Source organism: Leucoraja erinacea, chromosome 4 (genome assembly GCF_028641065.1).
Source record: "Leucoraja erinacea ecotype New England chromosome 4, Leri_hhj_1, whole genome shotgun sequence".
In the NCBI taxonomy this organism is placed as follows: Eukaryota; Metazoa; Chordata; class Chondrichthyes; order Rajiformes; family Rajidae; genus Leucoraja; species Leucoraja erinaceus.
Genome location: NC_073380.1, coordinates 108,889,694 through 108,907,703, shown reverse-complemented (window position 1 = coordinate 108,907,703; position 18,010 = coordinate 108,889,694). Strand labels below are relative to the sequence as shown.

The following is an 18,010-nucleotide window of genomic DNA, read 5'->3' as shown; positions in this document are numbered from 1 at the left end:
CACGTCCCCTTGCACCTCCGATTTCTGAATCCTTCCCCCATTTAGAAAATACTCTATACCTTTATTCGTACTGCCAAAGTGCAGCCACACACTTTGCTATGCTGTATTACGTCTGCCACTTCTTTGCCTTCAATTCAAGAGTTTAAGAGTTCAAGAGACATTTATTATCAAATGCACCAATTGGTACAGTGAGATTTGAGTTACCGTACAGCCATACGAATAAAAAGAACACAATACACAATAGAATTTAACATGAACACCCCCACACAGCGGAATCAACGTTTCCCACTGTAAAGGAAGGCAATAAAGTTCAGTCCTCTTCCTCTTTGTTCACCCGTGGTCGGGGCCTTTGAGCCCTCCGCAGACGACGCTATGGGCGGCCCGATGTTTCAGGCCCTCTCGTGCGGAGAACACTCTCAGTCGCTTGGAGTTTCCGAATCGGCCACTTCCTACCGGAGACCGCGGCTCCAGAAGTCCACAGGCCGAGCTGGGCTGAGATTCGTAGCTAGCGTCCCCCGGCAAGAGGTCCCCAGGACTCCGCGATGTTACTGTCAATTGATATGCACTGGGAAGCGTAGCGGCTCCAACACAGACCCCTACAGAACACTACAACTCACTGGCAGCTAACCTAAAAAAAACCTTTTATTTGCACTCTTTGCCTTCTGCTATTCAGCCAACCTTCTATCCGTGATAGTATCTTCCCTCTCATACCATGGGCTCTCATCTTGTTTAGCAACCTTACATGCTTATCAAAGGCCTTCTGATAATCCAGGTAAACAACATCCACTGACTCTCCTTTGTCAATCTTGCTATTAACTTCCTCCCAACAATTCCAACAGATTTGACTGGCAAAACCCATATATAAAACGCGGATGTGAAGCTAGCAGAGCTGGGTATTTCATAGTTTATGTGAGTAGGTATGACTACTGATTGAAAGATAATGCTGATTTGTGTGTGATGGGGCGTGGTGAAGTGCTGTAATTGATGTTTTTGATGCAGTTGGGAGGATATATTGAAGATATATTCACAATTCTTATTGTGTGAGATCATTTAATTTCTTGAGGAACATTTAAGTTTGATTTTTGACTACGCCTTCAATAGTATCTGCTCCCTTTTCCGTTTGTACTCATGTTATGGGAGGCCATCAGACAGGCAACTGATACCCTTGCCCATTATGGACCACCCCGCAGTAAGACCTTTGGTGTAACGTCCATTAACCTTGGATCCCTTTTTTTCCCAAGGTTGAACTGTTTTCCCAGTCCAATTCATTGCCAGCAATAAATGGCAGCATTTGGTTGGCCACCATGGACCTATTTGAGAGGTGCAGGTTACCTTTAGATGGGATAGCTATTTACAATACCTGTAATTTGAGGAATTGTCCAACCAATACAAATGCGGTTTTCTACAATCTAATTTTGGGAACTGTCCAATTTAAGTAATAGGAATAATATGCCATGGTTATGGACTAATTGAAAAGCTCTGTCAAATACTCTGCATGTGCATGATGGACTGAATAGCTTGTCAGTGCTTTTAACTTTGAGATTCTACTTGTAGGCAAAGATTAACTCTTCCAGGCTATTGATTGATGGCTGTTAAGGTGGAAAAAAGATGCACAATGAGTTGTTGGAAAAAATAAAAGTAGATGTATCACTCCAGGGGTTTGTGATGGAATGACACAGCTCAAGTAACTGGAAGAAAGGAAGCTTGAGACTGTAACTGACATTAATCACAATTCATGGATGTTAATAGTTCAATAGGCCTTGCATCATTTGGCTGTCACTACAGATGCAGTTATATGCACAGGTTGTGAAGGTACCTTTGCCTAAGAAATTGCCCTGGAAGATGAATGCGGTGTGACTGTCTAGTAACCAAACCTACAAGGATGCCTCTTTTTATCCTTCCAATTTCTTTCTTTGATAAGACAAAGTGAGATGATTCATTTTGGAAATCCACTGATCCAGCAGTTAGGTAGTCTGATAAATAGTAGAAACACTTGGTGCACTTCTAATCAACATGGTGGAAGAAATAAAACCAAAACAAAAAGCAACAAATGTGCATTTATAAATCATCTTTCTGTCCTCTTCAAATGTGATTTATAAAGCTGCATGTTTAAAGAATTTAACATACCCATTTAAATGAATTTAATATAGAAACATGATTTTAATATAGTTAATTCAAGACTAGCAGGTACTACTGGCATGGGTGCTAAAGCAACAAAAATCAATATTTGAGTTGCTAAGCAGATGGAATTCAGTGTAAAGAATCTCCACCCCTTTTCAATTGATTTTGCACACTTAGCGGGCCTGTTAACCTGCAGCAAGTAAGAACATATTCCATTGCTAGTTCATATGCCAATTAAACACTCTTGACTGTCTCGTATCTTGAGTTTATGCTTGTTAATTCAAAGCATCTAAGTGAAATGTTTACGTTTGTGTTTTTTTATGCAGATTGCATAAACCAGAAGGTAGGAGATTGCACTCGCGTGTTGTGGAGTGTTATTTTGGGTTTTCATGGGTTACACACAAAGTTACAATAAGTACATTAACATGTATGCTTTAATGCTCACTAGGGAAGACAACCAATAAAGTGGCAGAATCAATAATCCTGATAATCAGTTGTGAACTACAATTACAAGCCATTTAAGCAGCAGTTAACTGAGCTAAATTGATTAAGAATGGGATATTAGTGAGAAAAGGCAGGGTTACTTCCCAGACAGTAAACCTTAGATCTAAAACCAAGGGAAAGAAGGAAAGCAATTAACATGATTGGTGACCTACCACAGAAGGAGAAATGACAGTTATATCAATGCCTTCACTCGCTCAGGATCTCCAGCATTTTTGTCTACCTTCGATTTTTCCAGCATCTGCAGTTCTTTCTTAAACATTAATAAGGTAACCCAATCATTTGCAAAGGTGTAATTTAAGTGTTGGACACTTGCAATGCGCAATGTATGGAATTCAGGCTTGTCAAACTTTTTGTACATCTATGATAAAATGCATAGACAAAAGTAGATGACAAAACTCCATGCAACACATTGAATAAATCTGTTGAAGTTGACCACAATTCTCATGCCTATTTATTTGTTGAAATAACATAAGATTCAAAGTAAAATGTCAATAGTTCAAGTACTGACCTAGTTTAATTTGGAAACTTTACATTTTATTTCTTATTTTGAAGGAATAATGTTGTCATAGTGTGATGTTTCTTGCATTAATATATGAGGGCATTAAAATATTTTTGCCTGTTTGGCAATGCAATTTCCAGACTCCTTTTCAAATTGATTAACATCCTGGTTGGTATAATTTACAGAGTAGGCTGCATTAGTCAACATAAGATGTAGTTTTTTTGTTAAATATTTTTGTTTGTGTGTCTTTTACTTGCTATCTGAACAGTCATTGATGATTTGCTCAGTTACTTACTATGGCACAGAAGACCATCAAGGTCATGTACAGGTGACTAATCCCATCCCTTGACTCAGTCCCATCCCCCCTCTTATTTCCATGTAGTCTTGCAACCAGTTCTCTCTCATATGGCCATTAGCGTTCCTTTCTTAAAATTCTTTTGTGATTTGCTGTTCTGAAAAATAATTTATAGTAGACAATTAGTCCACAGACTTGTCTTTGGGTTATAGGAGGTGACTAGAGCACCACGATGAAACCTACAGGGAAAATGTACAAATTCCACACAGACAGTACTGAAGTCAGGATGAAACCCAGATCACTGGAGCTGTAAAAAGCAGCAGTGGGAATTTCATAAAACATGATTGAAGAGGCCACACTTGGTAGCCATTTCTCCACACTTCCTGTCCCTATAAACACGTTCCATCGATAAAAATCTTGAGCAAATTGGAAGACGCTCTCCAAGAAGAAATCTTTACTGTTCTGCACTGCAAAGGTTGTGCATGGCAACTGGTCATTGAGGAGGAGCATAGCTGCAAAACCAGCAGGATCTTCAAGATTTCCCACAGCACAGTATACACAGTATTGCGCACAAACCCCCCACCTGAGCATACCACTGTTGTGCAGTGCTGTTGTTATTGAAGTTATTAGAGGGTTAAATTGGTGCTATTTTTTTGTATAATTGCTATTTATTTTGTAACGAAAACTGAATGGACACTGGTTGAGAAACGTTTTTTTGTTTCCTCTGAGTATGCGAATACTCAGGAAATGACAATAAAGATTTACAATTACAATTGAGAGAATAGAATCTCTTTTATAGGACAGGGATAATGACGAATGTAGTGCTGGTGAAGTGATTGGTGCTCTTTTGTATATCTTTGGAAATCAGAATAGCTGATACTAATATTTATTAATATTTTTATAGGACAGGGATAATGACGAATGTAGTGCTGTGCAGTGATGATGATTATCATATTCCTAAGGTCTGGGACCATATGTAGGCCAGACTGAGGAAGGAGAATTGTGCCCTTCCCTCGAAGATGGATGTTTACATTAGTTTGGGCGTTTAATGGCCACCATTACAAATGCTAGTTTTTTGTTCCAGATTTACTTAATAATTTGAATGTAATTCCCACGTGTCATAGTAGGATTTGAACGTGCAGCCCTGGATCAATTCAGGCCTTCAGATTCTAGCGTTGGTAACTTAACCACATATCTTTTACTAAATACACATTAATAGCCCTGTCCGACGGTACGAGTTCATTCCAAGAGCTCTCCCGAGTCTAAAAAAAATCAAACTCGTGGTAAGCACGGAGAATGAACGTAGCGGGTACGTCAGAGCTCGGGGACGTATCTTAGCGGCTCGTAACGCTAACAGCAGGTACTCCAGAAGTCTCGCTAATGGCAGGTAAGCACGGGAAGACTCGTGAAGATTTTTCAACATTGAAAAATGTCCACGAGAGCCCCGAGTACCGATGAGTGGCCATTACCGTAAATATCCGAGTTCGAATCAGGGCAAACTCCAAAGAGCTCTTGGAATGAATTCGTACCTTGGGACAGGGCTTTTAGGGAGGTTGTCCAATTATACATAAAAAAACAAGCATTTCTAGCATACTGCTTCCAAAGTTTAAATTGATTATTTGTTACAAATGGTTACAGTGCACCTTGCATTAATTAGATTTGTTTCCTTCTTTTTCTGCTCCTGCTATTTGTGGTATTACTGAATGCATTGTCACTAATGTAAAATAAACTTGTTAGGTCAACAAGTAAAAGCTCAATTTTGCTCTGGGATATTCAGTACTAGGTGAGGTCAAGCATTGAGTCCAAATATATAGTTGTATATTCCAAGCATACAGATGTATATTCTTGACAGGTTATTTTATTGGCAATAACATGACTAATAACTAACACAGTTATTTTAAATGGTTTAACAGGCTAGCAATTTAGTCCACAAGTTTAGCAGCATTTTGCAAACAGACAATAATCACAAGCCAAATAGTACTCATTAAATTACAGATTAATAAACCTTCTATTACCTTGAGTAATAGGCTAAGTGCCAGCCATGGTTTGCCGGCTGTGGGATCAAAGTGAGAGTAAACAACTGTTCTCATTAACAGCTTGTCCACCAATCTTTACAAATAACAAGGTAGTCGTTGCACACATTCCAGTGCACGCTGCAGTATTCGTTATGTAAACTGGGAGTTTACCTTGAGTCATAGAGTGATACAGTGTGGAAAAAGGCCCTTTGGCCCAACTTGCCCACACTGGTCAACATGTCCTAGTTATACTAGTTTCACCTGTCCGCTACGTGAGATTTTGAATTCTGATTAATTATGAACATTGATTTTGCCCGCTGAAGTTTGGATGGAGGTTTATGATTTACTGTTAGAGTCATAGAGTGATTCAGTGTGGAAATTGGCCCTTCGGCCCGACTCGCCCATACAGCCAAGAATGTCCCAGCTACACTAGTCCCACTTGCCTGTGCTTGGTCCATATCCCTCCAAACCTGTCCTATCCATGTACCTGTCTAACTGTTTCTTAAATTATGTGATAGTCCCAACCTCAACTACCTCCTCTGGCAACTTGTTCCATACACCCACCACCCTTTGTGTGAAAAGGTTACCTCTCAAATTCCTATTAAATCTTTTCCACTTCACCTTCAACCTATGTCCTCTGATCCCCGATTCCCCTACTCTAGGCAAAATACTCTGTGCATCTACCCGATCTATTCCTCTCATGATTTTGTTTACCTCTGTAAGATCGCCCCCTCATCCTCCTGCCCTCCATGGAATAGAGACCCAGCCTACTCAACCTCTCCCTATAGTTCACACCCTCTAGTCCTGGCAACATCCTTGTAATTATTTTCTGAGTCATTTCAGGCTTGACAATAACTTTCCTATAACACGGTGCCCAGAAACACAATATTCTAAATGCGGTCTCACCAACGTATTTTACAACTGCAACATGACCTCCTAACTTTAATACTCAATACTCTGACTGATTAAGGCCAAAGTGCCAAAAGCCTTTTTGACCACCTTATCTACCTGTGACTAGACCTTCAAGGAACCATGCACCTGTACTACTAGGTCCTCTGCTCTACAACACTACCCAGAGTCCTACCACTTACTGTGTAGGTCCTGCTTTTGTTCGACATTCCAAAATGCAACACCTCACACTTTTCTGTATTCCTAAATTCCATCAACTATTCCTCTGCACACCTGGCAAATTGATCCACTTAAGTTTCTGATTTTAGATGGGTTGTTGCCTATTAGAAATCTTGCAGTGGCTTACATGAACTAGGGGATAAAATATTTTACGTTAATGGTACATTAAAACTATTAATTTTAATAGATCTTTGCCATGTCATGCCAAATCTAGGCAGACCTTACCTCTAAAAGAAAACATGTTCTCCTGCTCAGTAGCAGATGGGAGAAGAACACCTTTGGCATAATTTTATATCTTGAGCTGCTGCATGTCTGCTATGGAATCCAGATGAAATAAAACAGGGCCATAAATGATTGCATCACCCTATCCCTGGCATTGATTATGTCCGCGATTCATACATAGAGTTTGTACTAATTATCATTTGCACAAGGATTTTAAAAATGTCTTGGAATTATCAATTAACTTTGTTTCTAGAGTTTGTACTAATTATCGTTTGCAAGGATTTTAAGAATGTCTTGGAATTATCAATTAACTTTGTTTCTACTTTGTAATTGATTTTTTTTTCTTACATTGCCTTGAATTAGTGATGGGGTTTTATGCAAAAATGTTCTGACTCTATTGTTTCTATGGCAGATTAAAACTGATGAAAGCGAATCATCTGAATTTTCCATTTGGGTCAATCAATTGACTATTTGAATGAAAGTAATTTGATCTAGTGATTGACTATTATTCTTGTTTTGCTCTGTTAAAGGACAGCTATTACAAAAGTAAATAAGATCCATGTACACTTTCATTTAGGTGATGAAGATGGCAGTCAGGAAACAGCAGAATCAGATGGGGAAAAGCCAAGCCAGTCTAATTTGGAACGGGAAGCCTGGAATGGACCAGGTACATCTCTGCTTTCCACCATCTATTTTTTTTCTTTACTTTTGCTATTGTGGATGCTATTTTGTCAGATCAAATTAAATATTGTAGCTGATCATTTATATTTGTGATGCCTAAATGTGAGAAAGATGCTTTTGGATTTGACTTTGTTTTTGACCTTTGTGATGCCAAATTGTAAACAGAGAAGATGGTAAAGCACGCTGCATGATTCAATGAAACTATATAAAATAGAGGGTATTTCCCATTTGAGGAAAGGATCTTTACATAACATATTAATTATTAAAAGTGAAAATAGATGTCTGATTTTGAGCAAGCATGTAACTGTTCTTCGCCAATTATGATGTCGCCTTTCTAAATGCAATATGAGGGATCCAGCATTGCATTTTATATTTTTGTCACTTTTATGCAAATGAGTACGAGTTTTACAAGAGGGAACAAAATTGTACCTGCTGAAATGGCAATTGAAAAACAGATTCATAGAAATCTTGCATTCAACTTAGATCACTGTGGCCAGGGGATTTGAGCCCTGAAGATTTAGATACTGCCTATTCCACAAAAATGGCTGAAGTCATCATAAATGCTATCAAGATTGGCCCCACCTCACATTATCTGCCAAATAACAATTTTTTTTTTTTAAATCTTCATTTCCTCCTGCCCTTCTTTTTAACCAAAATCTTTAAATTTGTTCTAATTCCATCAGTTGTGGTGAGTTGACACCCCAGGTTTTTTTCGTACTGAAATTATACCTTTCAACAGCTTAACGGACAGGGCCCAGTACATCCCAGTGTGCAGTCCTGGGCCTCCCCCTTTATTTAGTTCCACAACTGAAGTTGGAGGATCAAGGCCCTGAAACAGCCTTTTCCTTATGTTATGGGATATCTGGATCTGGGCTCAATTTGTACCTCTTCCAATGAAATCCTTCCAAAGTTCTGCATAGAATCGTGTCACAATACTGTGCCACTTTGAAGCTAAAACCCCTGCCCCACGATGCGAGTTTACCCACGAACTCTCCCGAGTTTAAAAAAAAAAAATCAAATTCATGGTACTTCATCACAAGTATTTTTTTATTCTTGGAAATTTTTCACACTGTTGAAAAAAACTTCACGGGTTTCCGCGTTGTCCGTGTACCTGCCGTTAGCATTACGAGACGCTACGAGACTTCCACGAGCTCCGATGTACCCGCTACGTACATTCTACGTACTTACCATGAGTTTGATTTTTTTAAAACTCGGGAGAGCTCTTGGGTAAACTCACATCGTGGGACAGGGGCTTAATGGTGAAAATAAAAAATAACTCAAATTACTTGAGTACTTAACCAAAAAAAGGGAGAATTTTGAATGTTTTGATTTCTATTTTGCCGATAATCTTTAATTAACAGGAGCAAGAGGAAGTAAATGTAACCATAATGTTACCCTGTCAATCTTGACCATAGCACCATTTTGCCAACCCCTATTACCACTTAAGTCCTTTGCATTTCAAATTTATTTTAGTCTCTATTTTGACTATATTCAGTAACTCCGCCTCCACAATTCCTGGAAACAAGTGTTGGGTACTGGTATAGTCTGAAACAAAGTCAGAGATATAGTGGAGCATGGTTTTTAATTTTCATTTTCTGTTCTGCAATGCCTTTGCCTTTTATCCCGTACCCACACTGTGCGACTTTTACCAGCCTTTACTCCAGTAAGCCATGCTGTGTTGCAATACATCATCCGACATTTCCAAACATGACAATACCCCATGTTTTGCTGTGATACTCAAAATTATGTTCTAGTAACTTGGACTGTCCTCCTGTACTCTAGAAAGTGTCTGGTACTCAATCGGTACCTTATTAGTTCGGAGCAGAATCCACTTCTCCAGACCACTGACTGTACTCCATTGTTGGAGACTTAAGGGGCTGTCCCACTGTGGCGATCTAATCCGCCAGTTAACAAGAGTGTCTTCGACTTTCAAGCTCGAGGGCATTCGCCTGAAAAACTTCGAGCTGGATCGACTATCCGCGTTGAAATCGCAAGCTGGATTGACCGACCGCACACACTCACACTCACACTCAAACATCGCACAGGCGGGGGCCAGGGAAAGCGGGGGTGCGCTGTCTGAAATTCTCACCCGCGATGAAGAGAAAGGCTAAAGACTGCACAGTGTAAAGTTAATCCTTTAGAGGGCGCGGAGAGGTGGGGAGAAAAGGGGGGAGAAGTAGGGAGAACAGGGGGGAGAACAGGGGAGAAGGGGGGGGGGGAGAACAGGGGAGAGGGGGGGGAGAAGGAGTGGAGACATTTTTAAGAATTATAATAAAGTTTAGCGGCCATTTAACCTACCGGTCAGTTTTCTGAAAACTCCAATGAGCCAATCAAAATGCCCGGTCAGCAAAGGAGATTGCCTACAGCTGCCCTCAACTGCCAGTAACTAAATAGCGACCCCACTCCACTGCACTACGAGTTAAAAAGAACCATGCCTACCAATTATTACTCATGGAAATGTTTTCAACATGCTGATTACCTCGTCCTAGCTGAGGCCGCGAGTATGCGGGAACTTCCCTCGAGCATGAAGGAGAGTTCCAGTGACCTCGTAGGACCTCCTAGGACCAGATGTCGACCATGCTGCGAGTTTGAGTTGAGGGCAAACTTGTCTAAACTCGCAGATTAGGTCACCGCAGTGGGGCAGCCCCTTTACAGTGCAGAACCCTAGACTATGCACTATTAATCCATTCAGTCTGCTTTCACTTGCCTAATTTGGGGAAGTGGATCACAATCTGAACTGCTGGATCACAGTGGATAGTATTTCAGCACAGACTGATGTATTACTTTCTGGTGTTAAACTTGAAGATTGATGCACAATATCAGTTTTGGATAATAGTCAGGGACAACAGAAGATAGTCTGTAGTGTCAGAGCACATTGTGAGGTACTGTAGTCCTTTCTAAGTTGCATATTTCAGGTGTAGTGGAGCATATCCTGGAGAAGTCTTTAGGACAGTTGAGTGTACAATGTGGTACTTACTGAAACATAGGCTGGAGGTCAAAGGCAATTTTATTCGTTACATGCATCCGAAGGTGCAGTGAAATGAATTTGCCAGCAGCGATATGCTTAAAAAGAACACACAATACACAATAGAATTTAACACAAACATCCAGCACAGCATTCTTCACTGTGGTGGAAGGCAACAAAGTTCAGTCAGTCCTCCTCCTTTGTTCATCCGTGGACGGGGCCATGAACCATCCGTAGTTGCGGCCACGGACAGCCCGATGTACAGACCCTCCCATCGGGATGATCAAAACTCCGACGTCGTGACGGTCAAACCCACTCCGCAGCTTGGAGGTCCCGAATCAGCACTTTCCTACCGGAGACCGCAGCTGCAGGATGTTATAGGCCGGCGGTCGGGGCTCTTCTCCGGCGATCCCCAGCAAGGGATCTCAGACTCCGGATGGTAATGCCATGCCATGCCTGCGGCTACAAGCTCCGCGGACCATAGCCCCATGATGCCAAGGTCACCAGGCCAGCGATTGGAGCACTCCTCTCTGGCGACCCTTGGCAAGAGCTAGCCCGCTCCACGATGGAAAGTCCACGCTGCGCCTGCTGCCGATGCTCTGGGCCCGACTCCGGGAAAGGCCCCTCCAATCCATTAGGCCGCGAGGGAGGTGACATGGAAAATTGTCACCTCGCTGTGGAGGAGGTGACCGGAAGCGGTTCCCCCTTTTCCCCTCCCCACCACCCCCCACACAAGACAAACCAAGAGACACCCAAACTAACAATAGACACATCAAGAAAAAACAAAAAAAAGCCGAAATAACGAACACGCTGCTGGCAGGGCAGCCGACTCGCAGCACCTCCCACGACCTCTAGTGTAAAGCCTGGGACATCCCTGCACAGTGTTTAGGAGTGTATAAGCAGCATGATTTGTGCACTCAAGCTCTATACAGCTTGCACAGCCTGGAGCAGTGCAGTACATGCTGAGATATTTCAGCATAGTCCAGGATGCTGGAGCACAGGCAGGGGTACCAGTGCATGGTTGGAGAACTGGGAGATATTCTGACAAACTGGTGTACTGTCTGGAATAATAATTCCAGTTGCAAAGGGATTCACAGCGCCCCAGTTCCCAGAGCTTGGTAATAAGTTTGGAGGGGATGATGGTGTTGATGATGGAGATGATGGAAGGGATGGGGATGATGAATGACGAGCTGTAGTTTATGAACAACAGCACACAATCAGCATGAATTGGCACCACTGCCTCCTCTATAGCCACCAGCATGGGGGCACCTTAAGGTTGTGTGCTCAGCCCCTTGCTTTGTGTACCAGTTCCAACTCCATCTTTAAATTCATTGACAACAACACTGTTGTTGGATGAATCACAGATAATGATGAGTCAGGGTTTTGGAGGGAGATCGATCGTCTGATTGAATGGTGCTAGAACAACAATCTTGCTCTCAACGTCTGTAAAACCAAGGAACTGATAGAAGACTTTGGCGGAGAATCTACAAACCTGTCTTCATCAATGCGTCAGTGATGGGGAGTTAACAGCTTTAAGTTCATGGGCATGCATCAGCGCCTCTACTCCCTTGAAAGGTTGAGGAGATTTGGTATGTCAATGAATACTCATTTGAACTTCTACAGAGGTACGGTGGAGCATTATTTTCAGGTTGCATCACGGCCTGGCTTGGCAACTTGAACGTTCAGGATCAAAGGAGATTACAAAAAGAGGTGAACACCGCATTATCAAGGACTCTCATCACCCTAGCCTCAATCTCATTCCACTCATGCCATCGGGAAGATGGTACAGGAGTCTGAAAACTGTGATATCTAGGTTCAGGAACAGCTTCTTTCCAACAACCATCAGGCTATTGGACACTACAAACTCCAACTATAGTCTGAATTACGGACTGCCTGGGTTGCACAAGGCACTTTGGGCTTTATTTTGGTTTCGCACATTATTGTTTTTTTTATTTATTGAACTTTTATTGCTTGTTTATTTGCATCATCTATTGATTCATCTTTACAAATCTGTTGTGCTGCCGTTGCAAGTGAGAATTTCAGTGTTCCGTTCTGCTACATTGGACAATAAAACACTCTTGACTTGATTTTATAATCTGTGGTCTTGCAGGCTGAAGTAACACAGCACTGCTTGTAATACCACAGGCTGAAGAATTGGCATAGATTTTGGGATGTGGTTCTCGGTCGCTTTTATTGAGTGTAGTCTGGATTAGCAAGGCAGAGATTGCTACTGATATGCAGTCTGTCACACGAGTGCAAATGGGATCATCTCAGATCAAGGAATTCACTCCAGGTTACACAGTCTGGAACAGTGAAGCATTTTCCGATGTACATAAGCATAGTCTAGGACATTGAAACTTAGTCAAGAGTCTTGGAATGTTGAGCCTTATCCGGAGTAGTGGAGCAGTCTGAGACTCTATACACAGGAACAGTGGAGTACTAAATCGGATATCAATGAATGACTTTGAGTGTTGGAATACAATCTGGATTAAATACACTTTCTGAAAGAATACAGCACAGTCAGATGTATTGGAATACCAGAGATAAGGCCACAGAACTGGAGTATCATTTGGAATCATGAAAAATCTGGGAGTTTGGAACGTGGTCTGGTTTATGCATTCCATGGCAGTGGAGTACAGTCAGAAGACTGATTCTATCTTTGGTAGAAGGGTGCAGTCAAGGGTACTGGAGTGCTGGGGGAGTATTGGAGTAAAAGCTCTGACACTGCAGCACAGTGTGGGTACTAGAATAGAGACTTTTGTATAGAAGCTTTTGTCTGGAGTACTGCAACATAGATTGAGGTTCTGGGGCTATATTCCAAAGATTAGCCTGAGATCATGGAATACTCAGAATTCCAGTCTGGTGCACTGGAGGATTATCCCAAGCACACTCTAAGTAATGCTGACATAATATGTGTCCTTGAATACAATGGATGGTGCATGAGCCCTTTTCTTGGACAATGAAGCTTAGATTCAGATTCAGATTCAGATTCAATTTTTAGGTTGCGATAATGGAGCTCTGTTGAAATAGTGGAGTGTAGTCTGCAATATTGCAGTACAATTGGGCCTATTGGTGGATTTCAGGGAATTATTTAGGGAATACCATTACATATTTCAGAATATTGTTTATTTCTTGGCAGACTGGAAAAATGCAACAGACTGGAGTAGGGGAGCATCTTTTGGACAACTTGTGTACAATGAATCTACTGATTAAATTCTTGGGCACAGACCACATTCTTGAGTGTTGGAACATAATCTAGGCTACAAGAGCAATGAGTGAAGTACTGGACTGAAGCCCGAGGGACTGTAGTGTAACCTGTGGGACTGGAGATCTGCTTCATTCCTGGATCATTGTCTATGTGCAAGGGCATGTACATCAGAGGTCGGCAACCAACAGCCCCCGGGCCAAATGTAACCCGAAATCATCTGGCCCACAGGTGGATATTTTCCCCTGTAAGTATCCGGGCCGCCGGGCTCCCCGAGCAGCAGCGCCCCGAGTAGCAGCCGAGTGGCGAGCTCTGGCCGTACCACATCCTGCACAAAGTCGCCAGCACGGCCGCGCACCTTCTGTGAACACGTTTAAGAAAGAACTGCAGATGCTGGAAGAATCGGAGGAGACAAAAATGCTGGAGAAACTCAGCGGATGAGGCATGCAAGGATTGCATGAAGCTGCCTCCCCCGCTGAGTTTCTTCAGCATTTTTGTCTACCTTCTGTGGACACGTGATTTGATGCCTGCCATCCGGGGCGGGATCCATGTGTACACGCGATAGTTGTACACCCTCCGCTCACAACCAACTTGCGTCCTGGCCCCTATGCAGAACAAGTTGCCCACCCCCGATGTACATTTACAAGTGGGCTGGATATCAAAGAATGATAAGAGGGAGTACAGGAAGGAGATTGAGATCCTCGTGTCCTGGTATCGAGACAATAAACATCCTCTAAATGTCAGCAAGGGTAAAGAGAAAGTGGTACGCATACCGCAGTTTGCATTGACGGAGCAGAAGTAGAGACAATTACTACCAATTTGACTTACAAATCAACTTTTTGGGAATCCTGATCAACAGTCCCAAGTCTCTTTGCACCTCGGATTTCTGAATTCTCTCCCCATTTTTGGAAAATAGTCTACGCTTTTATTCCTAATATCAAAATTCATGACTTCACAATTTGCTACATTCCATCTGCCACTTCTCTGCCCACTTCTCATTAGGTACAGCTTCCCCATCCTGAAAATACCACTTAATCCTGAGTAATTTTTCTTGCTATGTTGTCAATCCACTATCTAGGTAAATATATTACCACAATAGAATGAGCACTTTTGGGCTGAAATGTCCGATCCACTGCTTGCTGACAGGAAAGGCCACAAAGCAAGCTATCACATGACCCTCAGTAAAGTTTTGTCGACCCTGCCAACTCCCGATGGAGTTCAGCAGTCTTTCCCTCTCATATATTTCTTGCCCTGAGGGACACTAAATCTGGTCCACGTGTGCTTTGACAACAAGGCTGTTAGAGGCCGATTCCTCAAAAAACATGTATTTCAATTTGTCAGATAACATTGAAGATTTTTTATTATTGGGGGATTTTAAGGAATGCTAGAATAAAAATGTCTTCACTGCTGGATTTACCCTTGCACATTTTATGAGCACAACAAATGTTTTATAACCTACATAATGAATCTTAATGTGCAGATTGCCTCGTATTAAACCTATCTAATCAAATTCTATCTATTGCCGTCTGAATACAGTTTAATTTCTGGTAAGAATTCAATTGCAGCTCATGTTTTGTTGATGACATTAATCGATTCATTCAGTTGCTGGAGTTGATGGAACTGTTTATGTCTAGAACATGCCAAATACGCATTTCAAACTGAAGATTTAAAAAATCAGTATAAGGTATTGGTGCACCATTATTCCAACAAGCAAACTCAGTAGTGATAATACTAAATACAACCATATTTGATATGGTGTGTGCTGGTATCGGGTAAGGATGTGGACTCCACTGCAATATACCTTTATGAAAGCCACAAGACCTGTGAAGGCCATAGGGACAGAGAGTTGTACAACATAGATGAATACTTACCCTGATATCACTTCATTCAGAGTGACCAGCATGTCAACTGAACATATTGTGCATTAGTAATTAGACTGAAAGTGAGTATTTGTAGCCCTTTGTTGTTGAGCATGTAGGAGGACATAATAAAAAGGAACTGCAGATGCTGGTTTATACCAAGGTAGACACAGTGTTAGAGTAACCAATGTTGACTGGGTATATCATGGTTCAATTTATCAAAAGGGGTAACTGGAAAGAAAGGGACTCGTCAGGAATCAAAACGGTCAACTATGTGGAGCCACAGGAGATGGGCAAGGTCCTCAGAGGAGTATTTCTCCTCTGTTTTTATAACGTGGAGAATGACAAGAGGATTGAAGAACTTGGGGCAGTCAATGGAATTGTCTTGAGGGCAGTCAGTAATAAGGTTGAAGTTCCTGATGCATATGAAGGTAGACAAATCTCCTGGGCTGGATCAGATATATTTAGGCCATTTGGAAAAATGGGCTGAAAGATGGCAGATGGAGTTTAATGCTGATAAGTGTGAGGTGCTACACCTTGGCGGGACAGATCAAAATAGGACGTACATGGTAAATGGTAGGGAATTGGGGAATGCAGTTGAACAGAGGGATCTGGGAATAACCGTGCATAGTTCCTTGAAGGTGGAATCTCATGTAGATAGGGTGGTAAAGAAAGCTTTTGGTATGCTAGCCTTTATAAATCAGAGCATTGAGTATAGAAGCTGGGATGTAATGTTAAAATTGTACAAGGCATTGGTGAGACCAAATCTGGAGTATGGTGTACGATTTTGGTCGCCCAATTATAGGAAGGATGTCAACAGGGTAGAGAGAGTACAGAGGAGATTTACTAGAATGTTGCCTGGGTTTCAACAACTAAGTTACAGAGAAAGGTTGAATAAGTTAGGTCTTTATTCTCTGGAGCGCAGCAGGTTGAGGGGGGACTTGATACCCCTAACCCTAACCCTAACTCAGAAACTCAGCGGGTGAGGCAGCATTTATGGAACAAACGAGTAAGTGACGTTTTGGGTCGAGACCCTTCTTCAGACTGATATTTATATTCAGATATTTATTGATCGGGCAGAGCTTGACACCTTCCCTAATCATCCACCTAACCTTCTCCCCTCCTAAACTGCAGAGATCTTTGCAATTCCCTGTACAATCCTTTCTATCATATCCTGGTGTGATTGCTGCATGCTTTCCAATAAAGAGCCTTTAATATTGTTTTTTAGCTGTTTCTCCGTCCTGTGACTGTAAATCCAGCTGTACTCTAATACGAACACTGCCTCTTACTGTCAAAGAGTTTGATTATTAATATGCTTTTCACAGTTTCCTTTTCTTTTCTCTTCCATATTTTTTACTCGTCTGAATCCTTCATCCCCACTATTCAACCGAAAGTCAAATCTGTAGCCCTCATTATTCAATTCACCACAACACTCATCCCAGCCCAATTTGAGTGATACCTATCCCAATGGACCAGCCCCTCTTTCTTCAGTCCTGGTGACATTGGCCATTGATTGAAATCACTTCATTGTTTTTTTTAGCCACATATTCAATTCTTGCATCTTGCCAATTTGCATCTGGCTCGGATAGTAACCACAGATTGTTGGCTTCCTTTGTAGTTTGGACCCATGGTGTTCATTGACCCTTTCAGAGACTTAATTGTATCAATGTGCACCATGACAAGTAGATCTTTTCTTTCATGCCGCAAGTCAGGGGCCTTGGGTGTCAGGGTTATGAAGAGAAAGCAGGAGAATGGGGTTAGGAGGGAGAGATAGATTAGCCATGATGGAATGGCAGAGCTGACTTGATGGGCCGAATGGCCTAATTCTGCTCCTATAACTTAAATTTCCCACTCAGTTCACGTCCTTAAACTAGTCATCTGGCAAAAAATAAAACCTTCTGGACTAGTGTTTGCAATTACAGGGTCGATAACTATCTCCCAATCTAGGTTACGTCCTGTCACCACTTTTCAATCCTTGCAGTCGAATGCCCACCTGCATCGATTTGCTCATTTTCCCTGCAGTCTCTGGTCTTGACTGCACAAACTGTTGTACCAATGGGCTGAGGCTCCTCCAGTGCTGCTGTCCGGATCCTCATCCCTGGTTCTCCCGTAGTGACATCCAGCCACCCCATTCCATGAACTGAATCTATAATACCCCTGTCCCATGGTACGAGTTCATTCCAAGAGCTCTTCCGAGTTTAAAAAAGATCAAACTCGTGGTAAGCACGGAGAATTAATGTAGCGAGTCCGTCGGAGCTCGGGGACGTCTTTTAGCAGCACGTAACGCTAACGGTAGGTACTCGGGAAGACTCGCTAATGGCAGGTAGGCACGGGAAGACTCTTGAAGATTTTTCAACATGTTGAGAAATGTCCACGAGAGCCCCGAGTACCGACGAGTGGCCATTACCGTAAATCTCCGAGTTTGAATCAGGGCAAACTTGGGAGAGCTCTTGGAATGAACTCGTACTGTGGGACAGGGCTTTAACACTTAATAAATGAGATGTGTGCGCCTTGAG

The 18,010-nt window shown here is 42.0% G+C and overlaps 1 protein-coding gene across 2 annotated transcripts in view; it reads left to right on the top strand.

Moving 5' to 3' along the window:
- zfpm2a (zinc finger protein, FOG family member 2a) overlaps positions 1–18,010 on the top strand; it is a 646,324-nt gene that overhangs the window by 245,183 nt on the left and 383,131 nt on the right. For both annotated transcript variants that reach the window (XM_055634910.1, XM_055634911.1), the window contains exon 3: positions 7,362–7,451. In XM_055634910.1, the coding sequence (XP_055490885.1) occupies positions 7,362–7,451 (90 nt within the window). The remainder of the gene's footprint in view (positions 1–7,361; positions 7,452–18,010) is intronic.